Source organism: Belonocnema kinseyi, chromosome 1 (assembly GCF_010883055.1).
Source record: "Belonocnema kinseyi isolate 2016_QV_RU_SX_M_011 chromosome 1, B_treatae_v1, whole genome shotgun sequence".
In the NCBI taxonomy this organism is placed as follows: domain Eukaryota; kingdom Metazoa; phylum Arthropoda; class Insecta; order Hymenoptera; family Cynipidae; genus Belonocnema; species Belonocnema kinseyi.
The window spans coordinates 62,459,134-62,478,889 of NC_046657.1; the positions used below are offsets into that span (position 1 = coordinate 62,459,134).

At 32.4% G+C, this 19,756-nt stretch overlaps 1 protein-coding gene across 1 annotated transcript in view; it reads left to right on the plus strand.

The window, feature by feature from the left end:
- Positions 1-1,589: 1,589 nt before the first annotated feature.
- LOC117173167 overlaps positions 1,590-19,756 on the plus strand; it is a 21,512-nt gene continuing 3,345 nt past the window's right edge. The window contains exons 1-7 of the mRNA XM_033361583.1: positions 1,590-1,831; positions 4,363-4,428; positions 11,590-11,697; positions 12,061-12,129; positions 12,966-13,076; positions 13,200-13,268; positions 14,753-15,034. Of these exons, the coding sequence (XP_033217474.1) occupies positions 12,126-12,129; positions 12,966-13,076; positions 13,200-13,268; positions 14,753-15,034 (466 nt within the window). The 5' untranslated portion in view covers positions 1,590-1,831; positions 4,363-4,428; positions 11,590-11,697; positions 12,061-12,125. The remainder of the gene's footprint in view (positions 1,832-4,362; positions 4,429-11,589; positions 11,698-12,060; positions 12,130-12,965; positions 13,077-13,199; positions 13,269-14,752; positions 15,035-19,756) is intronic.

Sequence of the window (19,756 nt, forward strand, 5' to 3'; positions counted from 1 at the left end):
TCATTTCCTTTAATCTATCACTGAAGATCATTATAACAATGTCGTGCCCAAATTATTTCAAAGGCTCAACCCAGTATGCGCATTATTCTAAGCAGATTGTCTTTTATTATTGTTACTTTTTGTTACTGTTGCCTTTTGTTTGCCACTCAGATCCACGTATATAACAGTAAAATGTAGTTCACGAGCAATAGCTTGTATGATTGTGATATTATTTATGTAATATAACTGTTTTTTGCCCAATTAGTCGTTTATATCGATGTTAAGAATTTAGTTGGACTCGCAGATGAATCCCACAATTTCCCTGAAGGGCGCCAGATAATTTCCACCAAAACTATCTAAATTTTCAATGAATTGACATATTTATTAAATGCTCAGACCGCTCTGATAGTGTGGTGTAAGAAAGAAGTGACGAATGAAAGAGAGGTTAGGTTAACACAAATGGAAATACTGCATTAGGATATAATTATTTTTTAAAATATTTCCATCATTTCGGATTCGATAATTTACAGGGGGAGCCCGTGTTCAAATACAGTACTATTTTTCTGGCTCGATTGAGGCCATTTTATTTAACTTTTCATTATGGCATGGTTTGTTCCGAGTGACCACTAATCGGCATGAACCGAACAAGATTTAAACTCTTAAATGGTTGGAAGACCGCATCAGATTGAATAGGAACTTTAAGTTTCAATTTACTACCTACAAACGAGAATTGAATGTACGCAAAGAAGTATTTGGTCCTGACCTTGTACGAAGTCAGCAACTAGCTAATTTCAACAGTGTATGTCTGCCATTTCACCACACGTCGTTGAACTACAATTGGCAAGCTACCGCGGACACCAAATTTAATTAAAGGGGCTTACCTGGCAAAGTCCGGCAACCTCAGGTCGTTCCTCTCATCTTCCATAATTCAAATATATCTCCTCTTGCTTTGATTTTAGGATAGTGGCGGTAGCCTTTCTTTTTTCTTTAAGTGTTTTGTCGGAGCCAGGGTCGGTCAACTACGTGTGAAATAAATGGCGAAATTCAGTGCCATCTGCGATGGGCAGGGGAAGAACAGAAGCATGCATGCATTTGTCGCTATATATGTGCATGCTCGTTCCTTAGATATGTTGACTAGTAAAATAATTCAAGAAAAAAGGATGAATAAAGACAAAATTAAGGAAATAAGAAACGCAAAATAAGAAATTAAAGATAATTATCATTCAATTTCTCATTTCACATTCCTCATTCACTCAATTTTGCTTTTATTATTATTTTTTTTTTTTATCTGCGATGGGCAGGAGAACTAATTTAACTCCCCTCGCTGTCTGTCAAACCCCCGCTTTAAAGTTCTAATAATTCGCCATTTTCCCTTATTGAGTTGAACGAGCCTGGTCGCAGCTCAGAATAACGAATGACTCTACAGAGTAGAGTCTCGGTTCATCACCTCAAGTGAGAAACGGAGCGCAACTTGTGTCACCAAATTGAGACTATAGATCAGTTGGGAGAGAGAGAGAGGCACGAGGGAGCGGGACAGTCGCCAGTTAGTCTCTGTACAGCGTGGTGACGCGCCGTCGATCCACCAATTTCACGGCTAGGCGCTGGTCGTCTTCCATTCGCTGCTGCTTCCGGGTGCGCTAACGCCGATCATCACGCAGATTCTCCGCAGCCGCATGGTCCTGTGTTTCCCAACACTCTTGTGCGAAACGGGAATCTCATCCACTGCGCATGTGCTGGGAAACCTCTTCTTGGTTCATAACTACGTTTCCCGTACCATGGTGAATTTGACAGCTCGTTTATTGTGGGTGGTACTCCACCAAATTTAATCACGAACGCAGGAAAATGTAACAAGGTTTGTTGCCCATGAAAAAAATAATAAATTCAATATTGGAGTTTTCCCGAGGTTGATATTTATGTCATGAAAATTAATTGATTCCCTACTCTGGGCTCTTTTTCCAGCGATCCTCGACAGCTAAGTATTATTTTTGATATGATTTTTAACGTTTTTGTGCGGGGTCTCTATTGCCCCGTCACAGTAAATATAATGTAATTACCAAATTTTTGATTGTTTTGCAATGAGTAAGATAATTGATTTCAATCTGTGTATACATTTTTAAAAGAATAATAATGTCAAAAGTCTCTTTTACCAAGAATGGACGAGAAAAACTCATCCACGCAGAAAACATACGTTGAGATATTTTATATAATAGATTGCAGGCTTTAGATAGTAAATATAAGAAAGGATTTTAGTAACTCGTAGTTAGTATTTCACGTTGCTGACTTTTCTATTAATAGTTGTACTTTGAAAACAAAGTTTTGTAGGCACTGGATACTTTTTCCATTAATCTTGTTAACCCTCTACCGCCCACAGTGACATGTATGTAACGTTTGGAAGACTTAAGTTTTTTTAATTCTGACTTTCAGACGAACAGAAATTTTTAACGCAAGGATTTACATGAAAGTCAGGACGGTAATGAGCTACAATTTCAGTTTTTTATACACTCCGCCATAGGAATAATATGACTAAATATCTTCAAATTCAGAAAAAAAGAAAGTTTCAAGGTCGGTAGGGGGTTAAGTATAATATCTAGAAGCATTTTCATCTGCTACATTATTTTGTCACAAAAACTGTTTGGTACGATATCAGTATAAATATAATACGTCCTTGTCAACTGCAGAAACATTATGTGGTGATAAGAAGTATGAATTACGTGCTAATGAAATTATTGTAGATTGTCAAGAGGAAAATACGTCAGTCGATTTAGATTTCACAATTGACTCTATTAAGTAGATCGAAGCTGAGCTTTTTCTTGGAAAAATCTTGTAATTGGAAGATTTATCAACCATTTTGAAACAAAAACATCAAATTTGTGTCAGAACATTCAAAATTAAATCTTCCTTGTTTGAATATTTCGGTGAAAAAATTAGCTTTGTCACTCCTACAAATAAAACAAAATCTGTTCCGTTTAATAGTAACAATAATATTGAAAATGTATTTGAAAAGGCTTATTACCATGTCTGTTTGTCTGAATGTGCTGCTGAACTTAAAAATTCTTTGGCCAAAGTTTATTTGGAGTTGAATAATAGTTTTTGCGATGAAGTAGGTGTAAGAGCTTCTTGGGATAAATTCAAGTTACTAGAAACCTTTCAAAATTTTTTTCTAAATTGTTCAATACCGACGTTAAAGAACTAATAGATACGCAAAAAAACAACATTTAATGATTTGTTCTATATTAAAGATAATGAAATTTCACAGAACAACATTTTTATCAAATTAACGAAACTTCAAAACTTATATCAGATTATACATAACATAAAGAACAGTCACGAAAAAAATCCTCAGCACATTCTTCGTATTTTTGTGTATAGTACAACAAAAAGTAAAAATATTGTAGATATTTCGAATCGTCTAGGACTTTCCATTTCTTACGACGAGATGCTAAGGATGCGAACGCCCCTTACGTCCTTCATTGTATATAATTCGTCGAGTGATGCACCGATACCTAGTAATTTTCATTAAAAATGTTTTATTACTGGTTCATTCGGCAATTTTGATTCCAATAAGTGGACAATTTCCGGTTTAGGTGCCAGCCATGATAATGTAATTGCTTTATTTCAAAATGAGGATCCTAATTATCCAAGCAGCAAACCTAGACTTTCAGAAGCGGGAGTCAACAGACGCTCACGCACTTTCAGTTGGTTATTCAAGTGTCAGAAAATGATTGAATATACAAAATACAATGAAGTATTAACGTTACCAGAAAATTTCCAGATGCCTACGGAGAAACGATCTTTATCAACAAACGATTATGAAAATAATTTGAGTAATTCCGATTTTTTATTGTATTTATCAGGCATGGATTTTTCGGATAATAGTACTTCGGAAATATCGATGAATCAGCATGTACCTTCATGAAGCCCTTTCAACTCTACCGTTTACGAGGACAATCTTAGCAAACAAAAAGCTGGATACTTTCCTGTGATTCCTTCGCCAGCTGTCAATTTTTTCACTATTTAACATAGATTTTCATGAAAAGGAGACCAAAACTATAAAATATCACAGTTTGGGAAGATATCCTGGGACCTTTTTTTAATGTATTTGTACGGGCCCTTTGTGAAAATTTATAAAAACATATGAAATCGATCAATAATTTTATAATTTCAGAAATGTATGGTTATTTATCGATAACTGTTAATAAACTTGATAGAGAAGTTTAGGTTGCTGAACTTTAAGTTTTCAGTTATTGGACATCTAGCGAATTCGGATTTAGAACGCCCCTTCGGAAAGTTCAACTTTTGAGGCTATTCCAACGCTTCCAAAGGGACCAATTTCTGTTCGCTAAAGAAATTCATTAATGAAAATCCCTAAATTATATGTTACAGATGGAAGTAATCCAGAGTCAAATGAAGGTATACCACAAAAGCAGCGTAGACGACGGGATGATCAAAGTTAGTATATTATAATTTCTTTAAATAACAAAAAAATTCCTTGGATTCAGAAAAAAAATCCAAATTGGATTTCTTAACCGCAAATACATTATTTTTGCAGAATGGCGTTGGTCCCTGGAAATTATTCGTAAAAAAATTAAATTTTGACTGAAAAAGTACTTATTCTTATGGAAAATTTAAATGCTTATATTTTTTCATTAAAAAAGGTTTTAAAATACGTCCGAAAAGCCGGACTATAAAAAACAACTTGATTGAAATTCGTGAAAATGTATAGTAATTCTTCGGAAACTTTAATTAAAAGTTATGCTGAACGCAAATGGAATATATCATATATAATATATCAATATAACTTCTGTAATTTGAAAGAAGACCCTTAAATGCGGATTCTAAATAATGTGCTCAACTTTTTTTGTTGTTCTTGAATAATTTGCATATGAACTTGTAATATCTGCAAAAAAGTGGAAAAATCCTAAATAATTATTAAAAATACAGTTAATCGTCTTAATTATGATGTTGAAATTCGGAAAGTGTCTTAAATCGGCAGTTGCGAATCTCTTCGAATTGCGGACCTCAGAAACAGGTCTGCCGTAATTTCAGAGAACGTCTTTCAGATTTAAAAAATATGAAATAATTAAATTACTACAAATAATTTCTCAGTCATAAATTATAATTATAGTGAGACATTACATTTTATTATTATTATTATAATTAATTACTTTTGTATTTTTAATTGTCGATATTGTTAAAATTAAGTTCTCTTCAATTATATAAAATTTTCAAAAATGTAATTTTGAAGGTATCAAAAATGAAAATTTTTTTAACTTTCAAGATTGTCAATTTAAAACTCCTTAATATTAAATATTAAAAATTAAAAACTGTTTAGTTGTGAAAGCTGTATAAATAAAAAATCCTTAATTTTGATGAATTTGAAGATCAAGCGTCACGAGTTTTCATTCTCAAATCTTCCCAATTTATGAAATTTCAAATGTTATTCAATGAAATTGCAGAATTTTCTTATTTTTCAGCGTAAAACTCTTATAATTTGTAAATATAAATGTTTCAACTGACGACATCTCTCATTTTAATGATCAACTATTCAAATGTTCACCATTTCAAATATTTAAAATTAAAAATTCTTGAATTCTCAAAATATTGATTTTTTTTTCGTTTGTTTATAGTTTCAGATTTACAAACACAAATTCATCGACTTAATCGGTTTTCAACTTGAAATTCGTGAATTTTGAATTTTTGTAATATTTGTAATTGAAAACCTTTTAGTATCATTAATGATATCAAAAATTCTTCTTTTTTTTAACTGATGTTTAAACCAGCCAAGTAGATGTAAATATTATAAATTTCAATCAAATGGAAGTCAAACTTTTGTTATGAACCAAAAATAAAGGGATATGAATGTTATAACCGTGATTAAATTTTATGAATAACGAATAATACAAAAATTCTAGAGGAATCAATTTCTAAAATTGACTGAAATCTACAATTTTGTAATATATTTAGATCATAATTTAAGAGAATTTAATAAAAAATAAAATATTAAAAAACAGATTTTCAAAATAATAATTCTCAAATGAATTACTACGATTTACATAATAAAAAATTTGTAAATTTGTCCCCTTAACAGAGTTAATAGATCAAGAACACCGTTGTGAGTCATGGATACAATTTTATTAATTTCCTTCGAAAATTGTCAACTAATTGTTTCTACGTTAAGCAACTGGAATTATTTAAAAACATTTTTTTTATATTTTACAATTTTCAACCATAAAGCTTTCTGGCGCTTTTTAATTGCTAATAATTATAAAAATACTGAAATTCAATAATAATTTTGTATTTAACAACTTATAATAAATGCATTTACGAAATTTCTCGAAATTCAAAACATTTTTCTAAATGTAATTGGACCAATTGGTACATTTTTTAAATCAAAACAAACTAAAAAACGACCAATTTTACCAAAAATGGTACATTCTAACAATATAATAACAATTCGGATTTTATTTAGTCCCAATCTGGATCTCTGTCGGTTCATAAAATCTTAAGTGGGAAACTAACCTATGCGGTTCAATACGGCTTCGAAGCGAACATCGAAAACAAAAAAATTAATTATTTGCCCGAGGAAATCTTAAGCAACCCTATCTGAAACTATGTCGGACCTTAAATTAGAATAATGTTTTCATCTCAGTTCTTAAATGGGTTTCTATTCGGTTCTATACTGCTTTAAATCGAACATCAGATACAACAAATTTAATCATTTGCCTGCACAATGCTTCTGCGGCTTTATCCGGAACTATGTTGGAACTTAAGTTAGAAGACTGTTCTCATCTAAGTTCGATAATGGCTTTCTATCCGGTTCTATACGGCTTTCAAGCAAACAACAGGTACCAGAAATTGAATTATTTGCCCAAAGAAATCTTTTGCGGCTTTATCTGGAACTTTGTCAGTACTCAAGTTAAAATAATTCTCATCTAAATTTAAAAATGGTTTTCTATCCGGTTCTATACGGCTTTGAATCGAACCTCAGATAAAACAAATTTAATCATTCGCCCGCACAAGACTTCTGCGGCTTTATCCGGAACTATGTCGGAACTTAAGTTAGAAGACTGTTTTCATTTAAATTCGATAATGGTTTTCTATTCGGTTTTATACGGCTTTCAAGCAAACAGGTACCAGAAAATGAATTATTTGCCCAAAGAAATCTTTTGCGGCTTTATCTGGAACTTTGTCGGTACTTGAGTTAAAATACTTCTCATCTAAATTTAAAAATGGTTTTCTATCCGGTTTTATACGGCTTTGAATCGAACATCAAATACAACAAATTTAATCATTTTCCTGCACAAAACTTCTGCGCCTTTATCCGGAACTATGTCGGAACTTAAGTTAGAAGACTGTTTTCATTTAAATTCGATAATGATTTTCTATCCGGTTCTATACGGCTTTCAAGCAAACAACAGGTACCAGAAATTGAATTATTTGCCCAAAGAAACCTTTTGCGGCTTTATCTGGAACTTTGTCGGTACTTAAGTTAAAATACTTCTCATCTAAATTTAAAAATGGTTTTCTATCCGGTTCTATACGGATTTGAATCGAACATCAAATACAATAAATTTAATCATTCGCCCGCACAAAACTTCTGCGGCTTTATCCGGAACTATGTCGGAACTTAAGTTAGAAGACTGTTTTCATCTAAATTCGATACTGGTTTTCTATCCGGTTCTATACGGCTTTCAAGCAAACAACTGGTACCAAAAATTGAGTTATTTGCCCAAAGAAACCTTTTGCGGCTTTATCTGGAACTTTGTCAGTACTCAAGTTAAAATAATTCTCATCTAAATTTAAAAATGATTTTCTATCCGGTTCTATACGGCTTTGAATCGAACATCAGATATAACAAATTTAATCATTCGCCCGCACAAAACTTCTGCGGCTTTATCCGGAGCTATGTCAGAACTTAAGTTAGAAGACTCTTTTCATCTAAATTCGACAGTGGTTTTCTATCCGGTTCTATACGGCTTTAAAGCAACCGGCAGGTACCAGAAATTGAATTATTTGCCAAAAGAAATCTTTTGCGGCTTTACCTGGATCTTTGTCGGTACTTGAGTTAAAATACTTCTCATATAAATTTAAAAATGGTTTTCTATCCGGTTCTATACGGCTTTGAATCGAACATCAAATACAACAAATTTAATCATTTTCCTGCACAAAACTTCTGCGGCTTTATTCGGAACTATGTCGGAACTTAAGTTAGAAGACTGTTTTCATTTAAATTCGATAATGGTTTTCTATCCGGTTCTATACGGCTTTCAAGCAAACAACAGGTACCAGAATTTGAATTATTTGCCCAAAGCAACCTTTTGCGGCTTTATCTGGAACTTTGTCGGTACTTAAGTTAAAATACTTCTCATCTAAATTTAAAAATGGTTTTCTATCCGGTTCTATACGGCTTTGAATCGAACATCAGATACAATAAATTTAATCATTCGCCCGCACAAAACTTCTGCGGCTTTATCCGGAACTATGTCGGAACTTAAGTTAGAAGACTGTTTTCATCTAAATTTGATAATGGTTTTCTATCCGGTTCTATACGGCTTTCAAGCAAACAAAAGGTACCAGAAATTGAATTATTTGCCCAAAGAAACCTTTTGCGGCTTTATCTGGAACTTTGTCGGTACTTAAGTTCAAATACTTCTCATCTAAATTTAAAAATGGTTTTCTATCCGGTTCTATACGGCTTTGAATCGAACATCAAATACAACAAATTTAATCATTCGACCGCACAAAACTTCTGCGGCTTTATCCGGAACTATGTCGGAACTTAAGTTAGAAGACTGTTTTCATCTAAATTCGATAATGGTTTTCTATCCGGTTCTATACGGCTTTCAAGAAAACAATAGGTACCAGAAAATGAATTATTTGCCCAAAGAAATCTTTTGCGGCTTTATCTGGAACTTTGTCGGTACTCAAGTTAAAATAATTCTCATCTCAATTTAAAAACGGTTTTCTATTCGGTTCTATACGGCTTTGAAGCGAACATCAGATACAAGAAATTTAATTATTCACATGAAGAAATTTTCTGTGGCTTTATCTGGAAATTTGTCGGAATTTCAGTTAGAATACTACTTTCATCTAAATTCGAAAATGGGTTTCTATCTTGTTCTATACGGCTTCGGAGCGAACATCGAAAACAAAAAATTGTATTATTCACTCGACTAATTCTTATGCGGCCCGATCTGGAACTTTATCGGAACTTACATTAAAAGACTGTCCCAGTAAAAAAGCCCATTGAGGTTATTAAAGCGTTTTTGTACTGAATTTTCTTTATTATTTATTAATTTTGAATGTTTTTAACGTTTCATGTGTTTAAAAATCAAACGTTTTTTGCATTATCCATTTCTTTACTGTTTATTACCTTTGAGTAGTTTATAAACTTTTAAAATATTTAAAGAAAAAAGAATATCGAGCCTTTATTTAAATAAGTGAAATTTAACTTAAAATTTTTTTAAAATAATTTTTTTGCTGAAAGTATCTTAGGATTTTTTTAGTAGCCTTAGAACTTCTCATTATAATCATGGCCAAAATTGTGTGACCCAGATCTAAGTGCATCGATGGCGAAATGAGTTATATAACAATAAGTTAAAAAAAAATTTTCGTTGAAAAATCCGGATAAAGCCCAATAAAATGCCGCATAGTGAAATATGGGAAGCGAAAATATTCCACATATAGTGGGGGTAAAAAACAGATAAGCCAAGTTTATTGACACCGTGTAAGCATCCGGATAGAACCTAACAAAATGTCCGACAGGGAAATTCAGGGCCCGAAAAAATTTAAGAATAGATACAAATACAAAAAAAAAAGATCAAGAAAAAATTATATGCATGGTTTAAGTGCCAGATAGAACCAGATGAAAAATAAGAAGCAAATACCATATAAGTTTGCGGATAGAACATGAAAATGAATCGATAAGGGTAATTTACGGATCAAAAAAATTCCGAATAGACACAGATTGAATAAATATTATGGACTGGTCAATTTTCCGATAAAACCGGATAAAAGGCAGGGCAAAAATATTCAGATCTATTGGATCCTATCCGGAATTTAGTACAGGGCTCCGTCTATGATTCACGTCTGTAGTTCAAGTTTATTTTCAGCTCTCTTTCGAATCGCACATCGTCAATCTTTGGATTGACGATATTTACTGAGGTATTTTTCAAAAATGGTACCAAAATATTTTTTGAAATAATAATGCTTCTGTGAAGACTTATCTTTATAAAGTGAGAACGCCTAACTGGAACACAGCTCGCGACGGAACAGTGTGCTAAAATTCAAAAGAAAGTGGCAAAAATTCGATTTCTCTTCGCAGTTACATGACACTTGGTACTGCGGGGATTTTGGCAGTGATTAATTTCGAATTTAATGACGAAAGTTAAAAATTAACAGTTTGAATTCAATATAAGGGTTAAAATTGTCAAATTTGTGCACATTTGTTTGAGACTTGGATGAAGAAAAAGGTTCCATACGAGTATTATTTACAACACAATTAATACAAATGCAGACAGGGTGGCCTTCCAGCAGATTTAACAAGAACTTCAGTTAAATCTACTAATATTCTGTGCATTTTACCTAGCCTTAAGTAAAATCTAGTGAACTCAGGATTTTTAATACATTTGTACATTTTACTGGAAGTTAGGTGAAACCTACGGAAAATCAGTAGATTTAAGGCCATGTGACGAGAGGGTCACGTGACCAAACCTGGTCTTCAATTTTTCTTTCCCAACTTACGTTTAAACGAAATGAGGTATCGCTCCGAAAGTTTTGGAAATGAAAGAGGAGGTAATAAAGTCCATGTCTCTGTTTTGTTCCGGTGGAAATTTTGAGAAAAAATTTTTTTTGAAGATAATACCAGTGGAAGTTTTCTTTCCCAACTTACGTCCACACGGAATGAGATATCGTGTTAAAAATTTGGCACGATAAATAGAAGGCGTGCAAGAATTTGTCTCTGGTCCTAAATAATTAGAATAGTGAAAAAAGTTTTTTTTTAAATTTCTATTTTGGAGAAATACCGATCGTGCTGTCGTCAAACCCTGCAAGCAATTTGCAATGTTGTCACTTGAAATGCAAATAAACATATTTGGTCTGAGATATGTATCAGTCTGGTATCAGCTGTGTCAAAGCAGCACTAGCGCAGCGAGTAGACAACTTCGAACTTTTAGGGGTCTGTGGGTAAAACAGATTGCATGATTACCGTAAGAGGAAGTTAAAAGTCAAACTTCTGCTGTAAAACCTAAATGTGTCCGTCGATAATCATTATTTGCATAAATAAACTTTTTTCTTCCTCCAACTCTTTGCAAGGCTACAAACGATCCTTTAGTATTTATTAAAATTTCCCGAAATAAATTTCCGCGTTATTTAAACTTTTATTTTTCAATATGGGTGAAAAATATTGATCTTAGGGCTTACTTGATCAGCTGGCACACTCATCACATGGCCTTAATTGAGCTTCTTTTAAAATATTCTAAAAAAGTCATGTTGGTTATATTTGTAACTATCATGTTGTAAATTTCACGAATCCTTTTTATAACCTTTTGAAAGTTTTTACGGTTCGTTGAAAAAAATTTTTAATAAAAATCTCTATATTATTTCTTACAGACACCGACGTTGAGAGGCCACTTTTACGTCCAATATTAACACGGCCCCAACAAGCTGGCGAATTTGCTTCAAGTTCCAGCTATGGAGCTTCAAGTTCACAAAATCCACGTTGGTATATTATAATTTTTTTAGCTAATCAAAATTTGTTGCCATTAAGAAAAAATCTTCATTTTATTTCTTAACCGCCAATAAATATTTTTCGCTGAACGGCGTTGCCCCCTGAAGATATTTGAAAACAGTTTTGAATTTAAAATCAGAATCTTGTATTTTTAACCTATTAAATGGTCAATATGATGACAAAATAACATAATAGCCTAAAATAGATAAAGCATTCATCGAAATTTGGTGCCTTGGTTAATATTAACGGACTTTGAGATAACATTTGAGCTATCCTTAGTTCCGGCCAATACCAAATTTTTGGGAATCGTTAACAAACTTCTGGAATAAGAATCCCTCGATCAAATTTTACAGATCCACCTACACCACATCCACGATTCTTAAATGCTTCTGCCGAGCAGCAATGGCAAACTGGACAAATGCGTAAGTATATAATAATTTTTGGAACTAAGGCAAAAGTGCTCTGATTTAGATGAGAAAAATTACAATCGTTGATCCTCGAAGACCTCTGAAACAAGTTTCAAAATTCAACTTTTGAAATAAACATTCAGACAGGAAATAAATTTCGCATTTTTTTCTGGATATAATGTTTTAGATTTTTCATTTTAAATGCGAACCCGCAAACATTTTTTTTACAGAAAAAATGAATTTCTATATATTCTGGAACGACATAAACATTTACAAAATTTGCAGAAATTTATTATTGGAAGCCTTTAACAATTATGCAAAACCGGTGATCGCGTCTTCCAGGATTTTATTTTTTAAATTTAATTTTTATTTGATTAGAAAATGGCGATAAATTACAAAAGTATGCAATTTCTTGATGACATGAAATATTTAACAATTCCAATTAATCCAGCTTATGCTAATGATCAACTTAATTACTCATAGCTCTATATAAACTAGGCATTGTATAGTCCCTAGAAATCAGTAAAAATCGGATATAGCGAGCCTCGAGACATTTATTCCAGAAATTGATGCTGCACCGCTAATATGTGTCTGAAGTTATGGGGGGGGGGGGTGCTCACTTACAAGTGACAAAACAGGGGCCTATTTACGTTTAGATCTGGGCTATATTCAGTTGCGTTACGTTTGGGCAGGTCCAAGGTCAGCTTCAAAACCCCGACTGTCTCCGAGTTTGACTGTAAATATAATGCCTGGCACAAGGTAGGTATAGTATAGGCGTGAGTGTTATGAGGGGGGTTTTGGCATTCGTTGTAAACATTCTTGAATAGAAACCCCTATATTATGTTTTACAGATGGTTTTTCTAGATTGACTCCAATATTGCCTAGAACACCAGCTGGACACGAACCAAGTGGCTACTATGCTTCAACTTCTAGCAATGTAGCTTCAAGTTCCAGAAATCCACGTTAGTATATTATTTTTTTAACCTTGTAAAATGTCACTAAGATGGCAAAATAACATTAATTAGCAAATTTTGGAATTCGATAAAAAAATTATGGAATAAAAAGCGCTACATTATATTTTACAGTACCAGTTGCACCACCTCCAGGACTCTTTAACCCTTTAACACCGCAGCAAATGCAAGCAGGGCAGATGCGTAAGTGCATAATAATTTTTGTAACTAAGAAAAAACTGTTCTGATTTAGAAAAAAAAATCAAAACCGTTGGCCTTGAAGGCCTTTGAAGCAAGTTTTGAATTTCAAATTGAAAAATTAATATTATCATGAGAAATTAATTTCACTTTTTGCCTATAGATAAACTGGTACATCTTTTTCATTTTTAAAATAAATCCGAAAACCCTGTTTTTGCAATAAGAAATCTAATAAAAAAATCTAATTATTCAAGCTTATACTATATGTCGACTTAATAAATAATAGCTCTCTATGAGTATATCTTAAAGGGAAAGTATATAATCCAGGCATTATATATAATCCCGAGGAATCATATATAATACCCGGCACGAGGTTCTAGCCATAAAGATTCAAGTTATAGAAATCAACGTTAGTATATTATAATTTTTGAACTAAAAAACAAGCCAATAAATTGTTCTCGCTGAACGGCGTTGCCCCCGGCTGCCTTAAAAACAAGATTGGAATTTCAAATTGGAAAGTACATACTCTCACAGGAAAATAGCTAGAGCATTTTTTTCAACAAAAATTTAATAGCTTTCCTTATTTTAAAAATAAATTCTCACAACTCGTTTCTTAGAAAACCAATTTTTTAGAAATATATTAAAGGTTCTAGCGGGGTAGGTTTAGTAAAAACCCTCAATGCATTTTAGGTACTAAATTGCTGATTTTGCAACGACAACAATTGAGAGCAAAAGGAATGTTTTAAAAAATTCGGAAATATTTATAATATTTATAATCAATTTTTTATCAGGAGCGGCTAAAAGCCTCAACTTCCTGTTTTTAATGCGCTGAATCCGAATATGCCTCTGATGTCCATTTTATGGCATCAGGTCCCTATTTTTAATAATTTAAAAAAATAGTTAAAAATCTGGGTTTCTGTAAATATATAAGTGACGAAAAAATTAATTGCACTACTCGATTTTACGAAAAAAAGCATAACATTTAGGCATTGGACTAGTTAGGTATCACACTAGTATGTGCTTCTTTATAGTTTATAAAAAATTGTGTGGAAAAGATTGGTTTATTATATGACTTTTATGACAATTTTCTCTTAAAATCAAATGGTTCAAAACTTCTTTTTCCGCGGCTCACAAATTTAAAAATAATATCAAGATTGTTTATAATTTTTAAGGTAATGAAAAGGAGGACCTAATAGAGGATTTCAGAATATAAATTCCGATTCAGTATGTCGAAAACAGGAGAGAAGGGGCGCTTGTTCTCGCAAACAATAAATTTATTTTCGATGCCTATTTTTTAAATAATTAATTGATTAATCATTACTATTTGAATTTAAATTCAAATTGGCGTCATTTTGTCCCTTCTATTTTCAACAGCTCTTAAGGATTATCGTATACATAAATAATAGGCTATTTTTGTAAGGTTCGTATCTTTTTGAATTTCAAATGTTTTCATTATTGTTAAAGTACAAGTTTGCATTCTTCTTTTATAGATTCAAATGCTATGATGAGACCCCCTCCACCAGAAATTTATTCGAATTTTGAATATAATGGCCAAGATGTTAGTGTGTGGCTTAATGTGTTTGGAAAGCTGGTGAGGATTAGACTTACTGCCGGCAATATAGATATAACTCCAAAATTGAAACGCAAGTACACTATTGATAGATACTTGGAATTTGCACATAATATATTTTTTTCTGTGACAACGATGGAGCGTGGTAGCGAAAAGTTTATTGCAAGAATTGATAATGAACCAGAATTCAATGGGGATGGACGTAAGTATTTTTGAAGCTCAAAAAAGCCCAATTCTTGCTAAATCTGAATTTGGCCGAAAAAAGTATTGTTGCGACCGGTGCGAATTGACCCTTCTCCCCCTCCCCCCTCAAAAGGCAAATGGCGATTCAAAAAAATATTTGACAATTTTGAAGTGTGAAATGGCAGGCCTCAGACCCGCTCGAAAAATTAATTTCATTAAGGTGTTGCATTATAATTCGTTTAAATATATTGTTATTTAAAATTAATTGAGGAATGGGCTCGGGCACTGCGATAAATTATTTAAGAATATAATGTTTTGCAAGCTTTAATTGCTTTTGGCTGTTTTGAGTGTTTGTTAAAACAGACTGTTATTTAGGATGTATTTAGCAGTTTTATCTGGTGAAGCCATAACGAATTTGATTAACTTTTTTTGTTTATTTAAAGTTTCAAAGGAATTTAAATCAAATAGCATTTCTGATTTCAGTGAGGGGTTGTTTATAGGTGTTTAAAAAAATATATATTTGAAACGTTAAGGGAAGTCTTGTGAAGCCATAGTGTAAATCGCTTTAATTTGTAAACTTGTTTCAATTTTTATAAAATTTACTAACTGTGTGTTTAAAATTTCTTTTATAATACTCATATTGCTTAATGGCCGCATAATAATCATTTTTGCTTAAAAGATTTTTTGTTTATCTTGATATTTTTTAGTATGACGCCAATCTATCTATTCTGTTAATATGAATGCAACCAAATGCTACTGAAAATGATGTTTTTCTTTTTTTTTCATTTATAATACGCGGATCGGCGTAGAAAATTTACTTAGATGTCATTTTTAAATATTGTTAACGTTTTTTAAATTTTTTTTAATTATTCCGCTCGATAAAAATTGTGTATTTGAGCTGCCGTGCTATTGGCCGTGCTATTGGCTGCGCTGATATTGCCAAAATTAGGCCATGTTGTCAGATTTTATAATTAAGAAAAAATTTTTATTTGTAATCAGTAATATTCCTGGAGCTACCGTAAAGTGAGACTGAGCCATGCATGTGGGGAAAAACAGCGCACCCTTGATTCTGAATTTTTGAAAGTCGCATATTTCCCAAAATATTTTTAATTACCTTGAAATCTTTACAGTGATTAAAAATGTATTCACTCGTGTAAAAATATTTACAGTTTTTAAAAATATTATAAAATATTTACAGTTCTCGTAAATTTATTATAATCCGTTAGAATAAATTTAAAATCGTTTGGGCGAAATGAGCAGGCGGATGCAATAACTCGTTAGGCGCCCGAAACCGCATAGATGCATTATGCACTTGGGCCAATCTGTCGCTTAAAAGAAGTAACCGAAACGGAAAACAACGCACTATAAGCAACGTACTTTGTTTAAAAAAGGAATTTTTTTTTAATATCAAATTGATTTTGAACGAAAACTACGTTTCGCGCATAGTGGGGTGAATTGAAAAAAATGGAAATCAAAATAACTTGTAGGGCGCAATTCATTATCGAGTTTAGATTTTTTCTTAAAATTCAGTGTTCAACTTTAAAAAGAATTATGAGAGCCGATTTCTGAGTTTTTGTGTATTTAAATTTGTATATTGATGCAATAAGAGGATAAAACTATCCATTTTGACGATTTTATTTTTTTTCTTAAAAAAAAAATTTTCCCCTACTCAATATCGTTTGAATTTGATGCAAAAGGCTGTATGATAGAAAAAAAAATTGTTGACTTTTTCAGTTAAGTGTTCTAAACAAATTACATTAAAAAATAGCCAAATTCATTAATTGTTTGCTCGCAAAGTATAATTTGTTAGTATTTTTTAAAGAAATCATATAAAAAATGCCTATTATCGGCATTTATGGAGAAACGAAGATCTTTTTTTCTTCGGATTGTCCACAAAATATCTTGCCAGTGAAGTATAGAAACAAAAATTTGTTTTCTTATATTTTTTATGCTAATTTTTTAAACGAATGGGACTACGTGGGCCAATTGTTCGTCTTTTGTTTTTCATGAAATGACGTACAAATAAAATTGAAAACAAAAGAAAAACTAGTGTAACCTTGGGATTACTTAGGTCTCTGAGCAAAAAAGTTACATTTTTTCTAGTGAATTTCGATAATAAACATTTGTTTATCCGATTTATTAAAAGAATTATAAACAAATTTCAATTCACAAATTTTCTTCAACTAAAATCACTGTCAAGATATTTTGCACAGAATAAGAAGAAAAAAACTTCTTTTTTTTGCTTTTGAATACAGATAATAGGGATTTGTTTATATTTTTTTTCAAACAAAATAATAAACAAATTCCTTTTGATGAATTTTCTTTATTTAAAGTCACTGACAAGATAGTTTGTACAGAATAAGAAGAAAAAACCATTATTTTTTGCTCACAGATGCCGATAACGGGAATTTGTTTATATAATTTGCTTAAAAAAATATATATAAAGTGACAAATTTTCATGATCAATTGTCATTTTTACGATAAAAGCTAGCAATTTTAATGCAAAATTACATTTTGCGTGCAAACAATCCATCATTTCGGCCATTTGTTAATATAATTTGTTTATAAAAATTAATGGAAAAAGTCAATATTTTTTTTTATCACGGGGCCCTGTGCATTGAATTTAAGCAATATTAAACAGAGGAAAAATATTTTCAAGAAGATAAATAATAAAACCGTCATCATCCATATTTTTTGCTCTTTTGGCATTAACACAATAAATCAAATAAACAAAAATTATAAAATTCGCTCACATAATTCTGTTTAAAATTGACCGCTGAAGTTTTTAAAAAAATCCAAAATCGGTAATGAATTGTCGTGAATATAATTGCGTCATCTTTCAAAAAACCAGTAGAGATTTCACTAAATAGTTTAAATGAGTGCATGCAAATTCTTAAAAATTCTTAACATTCTCTAAAGCTCCTTGCAATTTTCAAAAATACCACAAAGCCTTTAACATCCTTTAAAATCTTTCATAATCCTAATTTAAGAAAATCTTTGCAATACTATGGATTTTGCTTTAATTTCTGAAAAGAACATGGAATCTTTGAAATAGTATTATATCCCTTAATTGACTATTCTGCAATCCCTTAGATCATTGATTTCTGAAATAAAATGATATATCATTTTTTGAAATAATACGTCTGTGTCGCGATTCGAGAAATGGGACCTACTAGACAAAAAAATCGATTTTCGGATTATAATGGATTCTATAAGTTCTTCAACTGATCTTTCTGGGCGTGCAACTAGAATTTTTGTATCTGCATTCTTTCACAAGATATAAATCATTTTAAAAAAATTCTATGAACGCGTGCGGACCGGCAGCTTGACGCATAATCTCTTTTTCTTCTTCAACGACTTCCCCCACTACTCGCCGCGTCCTCTGCGTAAGGCTCTACCTTCGATGATGGCGAAACCCAAAGGGATGATTTAGTTAATCCTGAACCAACAATTGTTAAAAACAAAATATTAATGTTTCTCTTTTCCCTTTTTTATTTATTTGAATAACACTTTCGTTCCGCAACACTGCTCCAAGCCAGGTTGCTGATCCACCTCTCTAGCAATCACCCCAAGTGAAGACCCTCACAAAGTCGTCATGTGAGGTTCCCCACTTAAGTCCATTAGTTTCCAAGGTCGTATGTTTCAGGGGTTATTCACTCTACTGACACTCTTTTTATTAACTATTTTACGCCATAATTTTCTGTCCTGGAATACTTCTCTAGCTCCTTTTACATGCATGCATTGTTTCATGTAAGCTCTCGTATTTCAGTGGCTTCTTATGTCTCGTCTAGCTAGGGACACATTTGAACATTCTAACAATTCTTTCTGCGGCCTGCCTCTGGACACTCTGCCATTTAATTTACCTTGATAGTCTTCGTTACTCTCTTCCTTTAATACAATATTGCATAGCGTTTTCTTACTCTCTCCTTCAAATACCATAGTTTCTGTTTTATGTGCGTTAATTTTGAGACATATGTACTACATGCGCTAATTATTTGTAATGAACAGATCCCTTTCTAAGCATAATCCAACTAATTTATCTCTGTTCTAGTTTGTTCTTGGAACCCCAAAATTACCTTGTACTTTTTCTGTATCCTGATTTTGGATGCCTACCCATCCATTCATATCTACTAGCAGAATTCTTCTTTCGCCACGATCGCAAATATTTATTGTGGCATTTAAAGTATCCCAGAAGGCGTCTTTTAATTCTCTAGGATCACTATCAACTGGCGCGTAGCATGCTATGATAAATAATCTTTTGATTGCTACTTTCATTCTAGACCACAGCAGTCTGGGAGATCCGAAATCATAATCTCCGAGATGCTGCTTCGCTCTTTTATCGAAAATCAGACCTACTCCTTGCTTATCAATGTGATTCAGTATCTTGCATATTTTTTCGTAATTCTTTTACCTTGCGATCATTCACCCTCCTAGCATTTCAAACATCCAGTCTCCATTCGTCGCCTGAAACTTCACCTTCAAATTTACAGTGTGCATGCCTTTTGCCAATTAAAGTTTTAGTCATTTCCGAGACTATGTAATAATTTGTGCCATTCATTGTTTATATTATACGCCCAACTACCACCTTTATGACTGGAAGCGAAACAGTCGTCTTGGGATTTTATTTACAGTCTGTCAGGTTAAAGCATGGGTGGCTTTACTCGCAGTCGGTAAGGTGTATCGACATGATTTTGGTGTCAAAATATTAAGAAGAGCTCCCTCTTTCATGCTTTTTGATTTA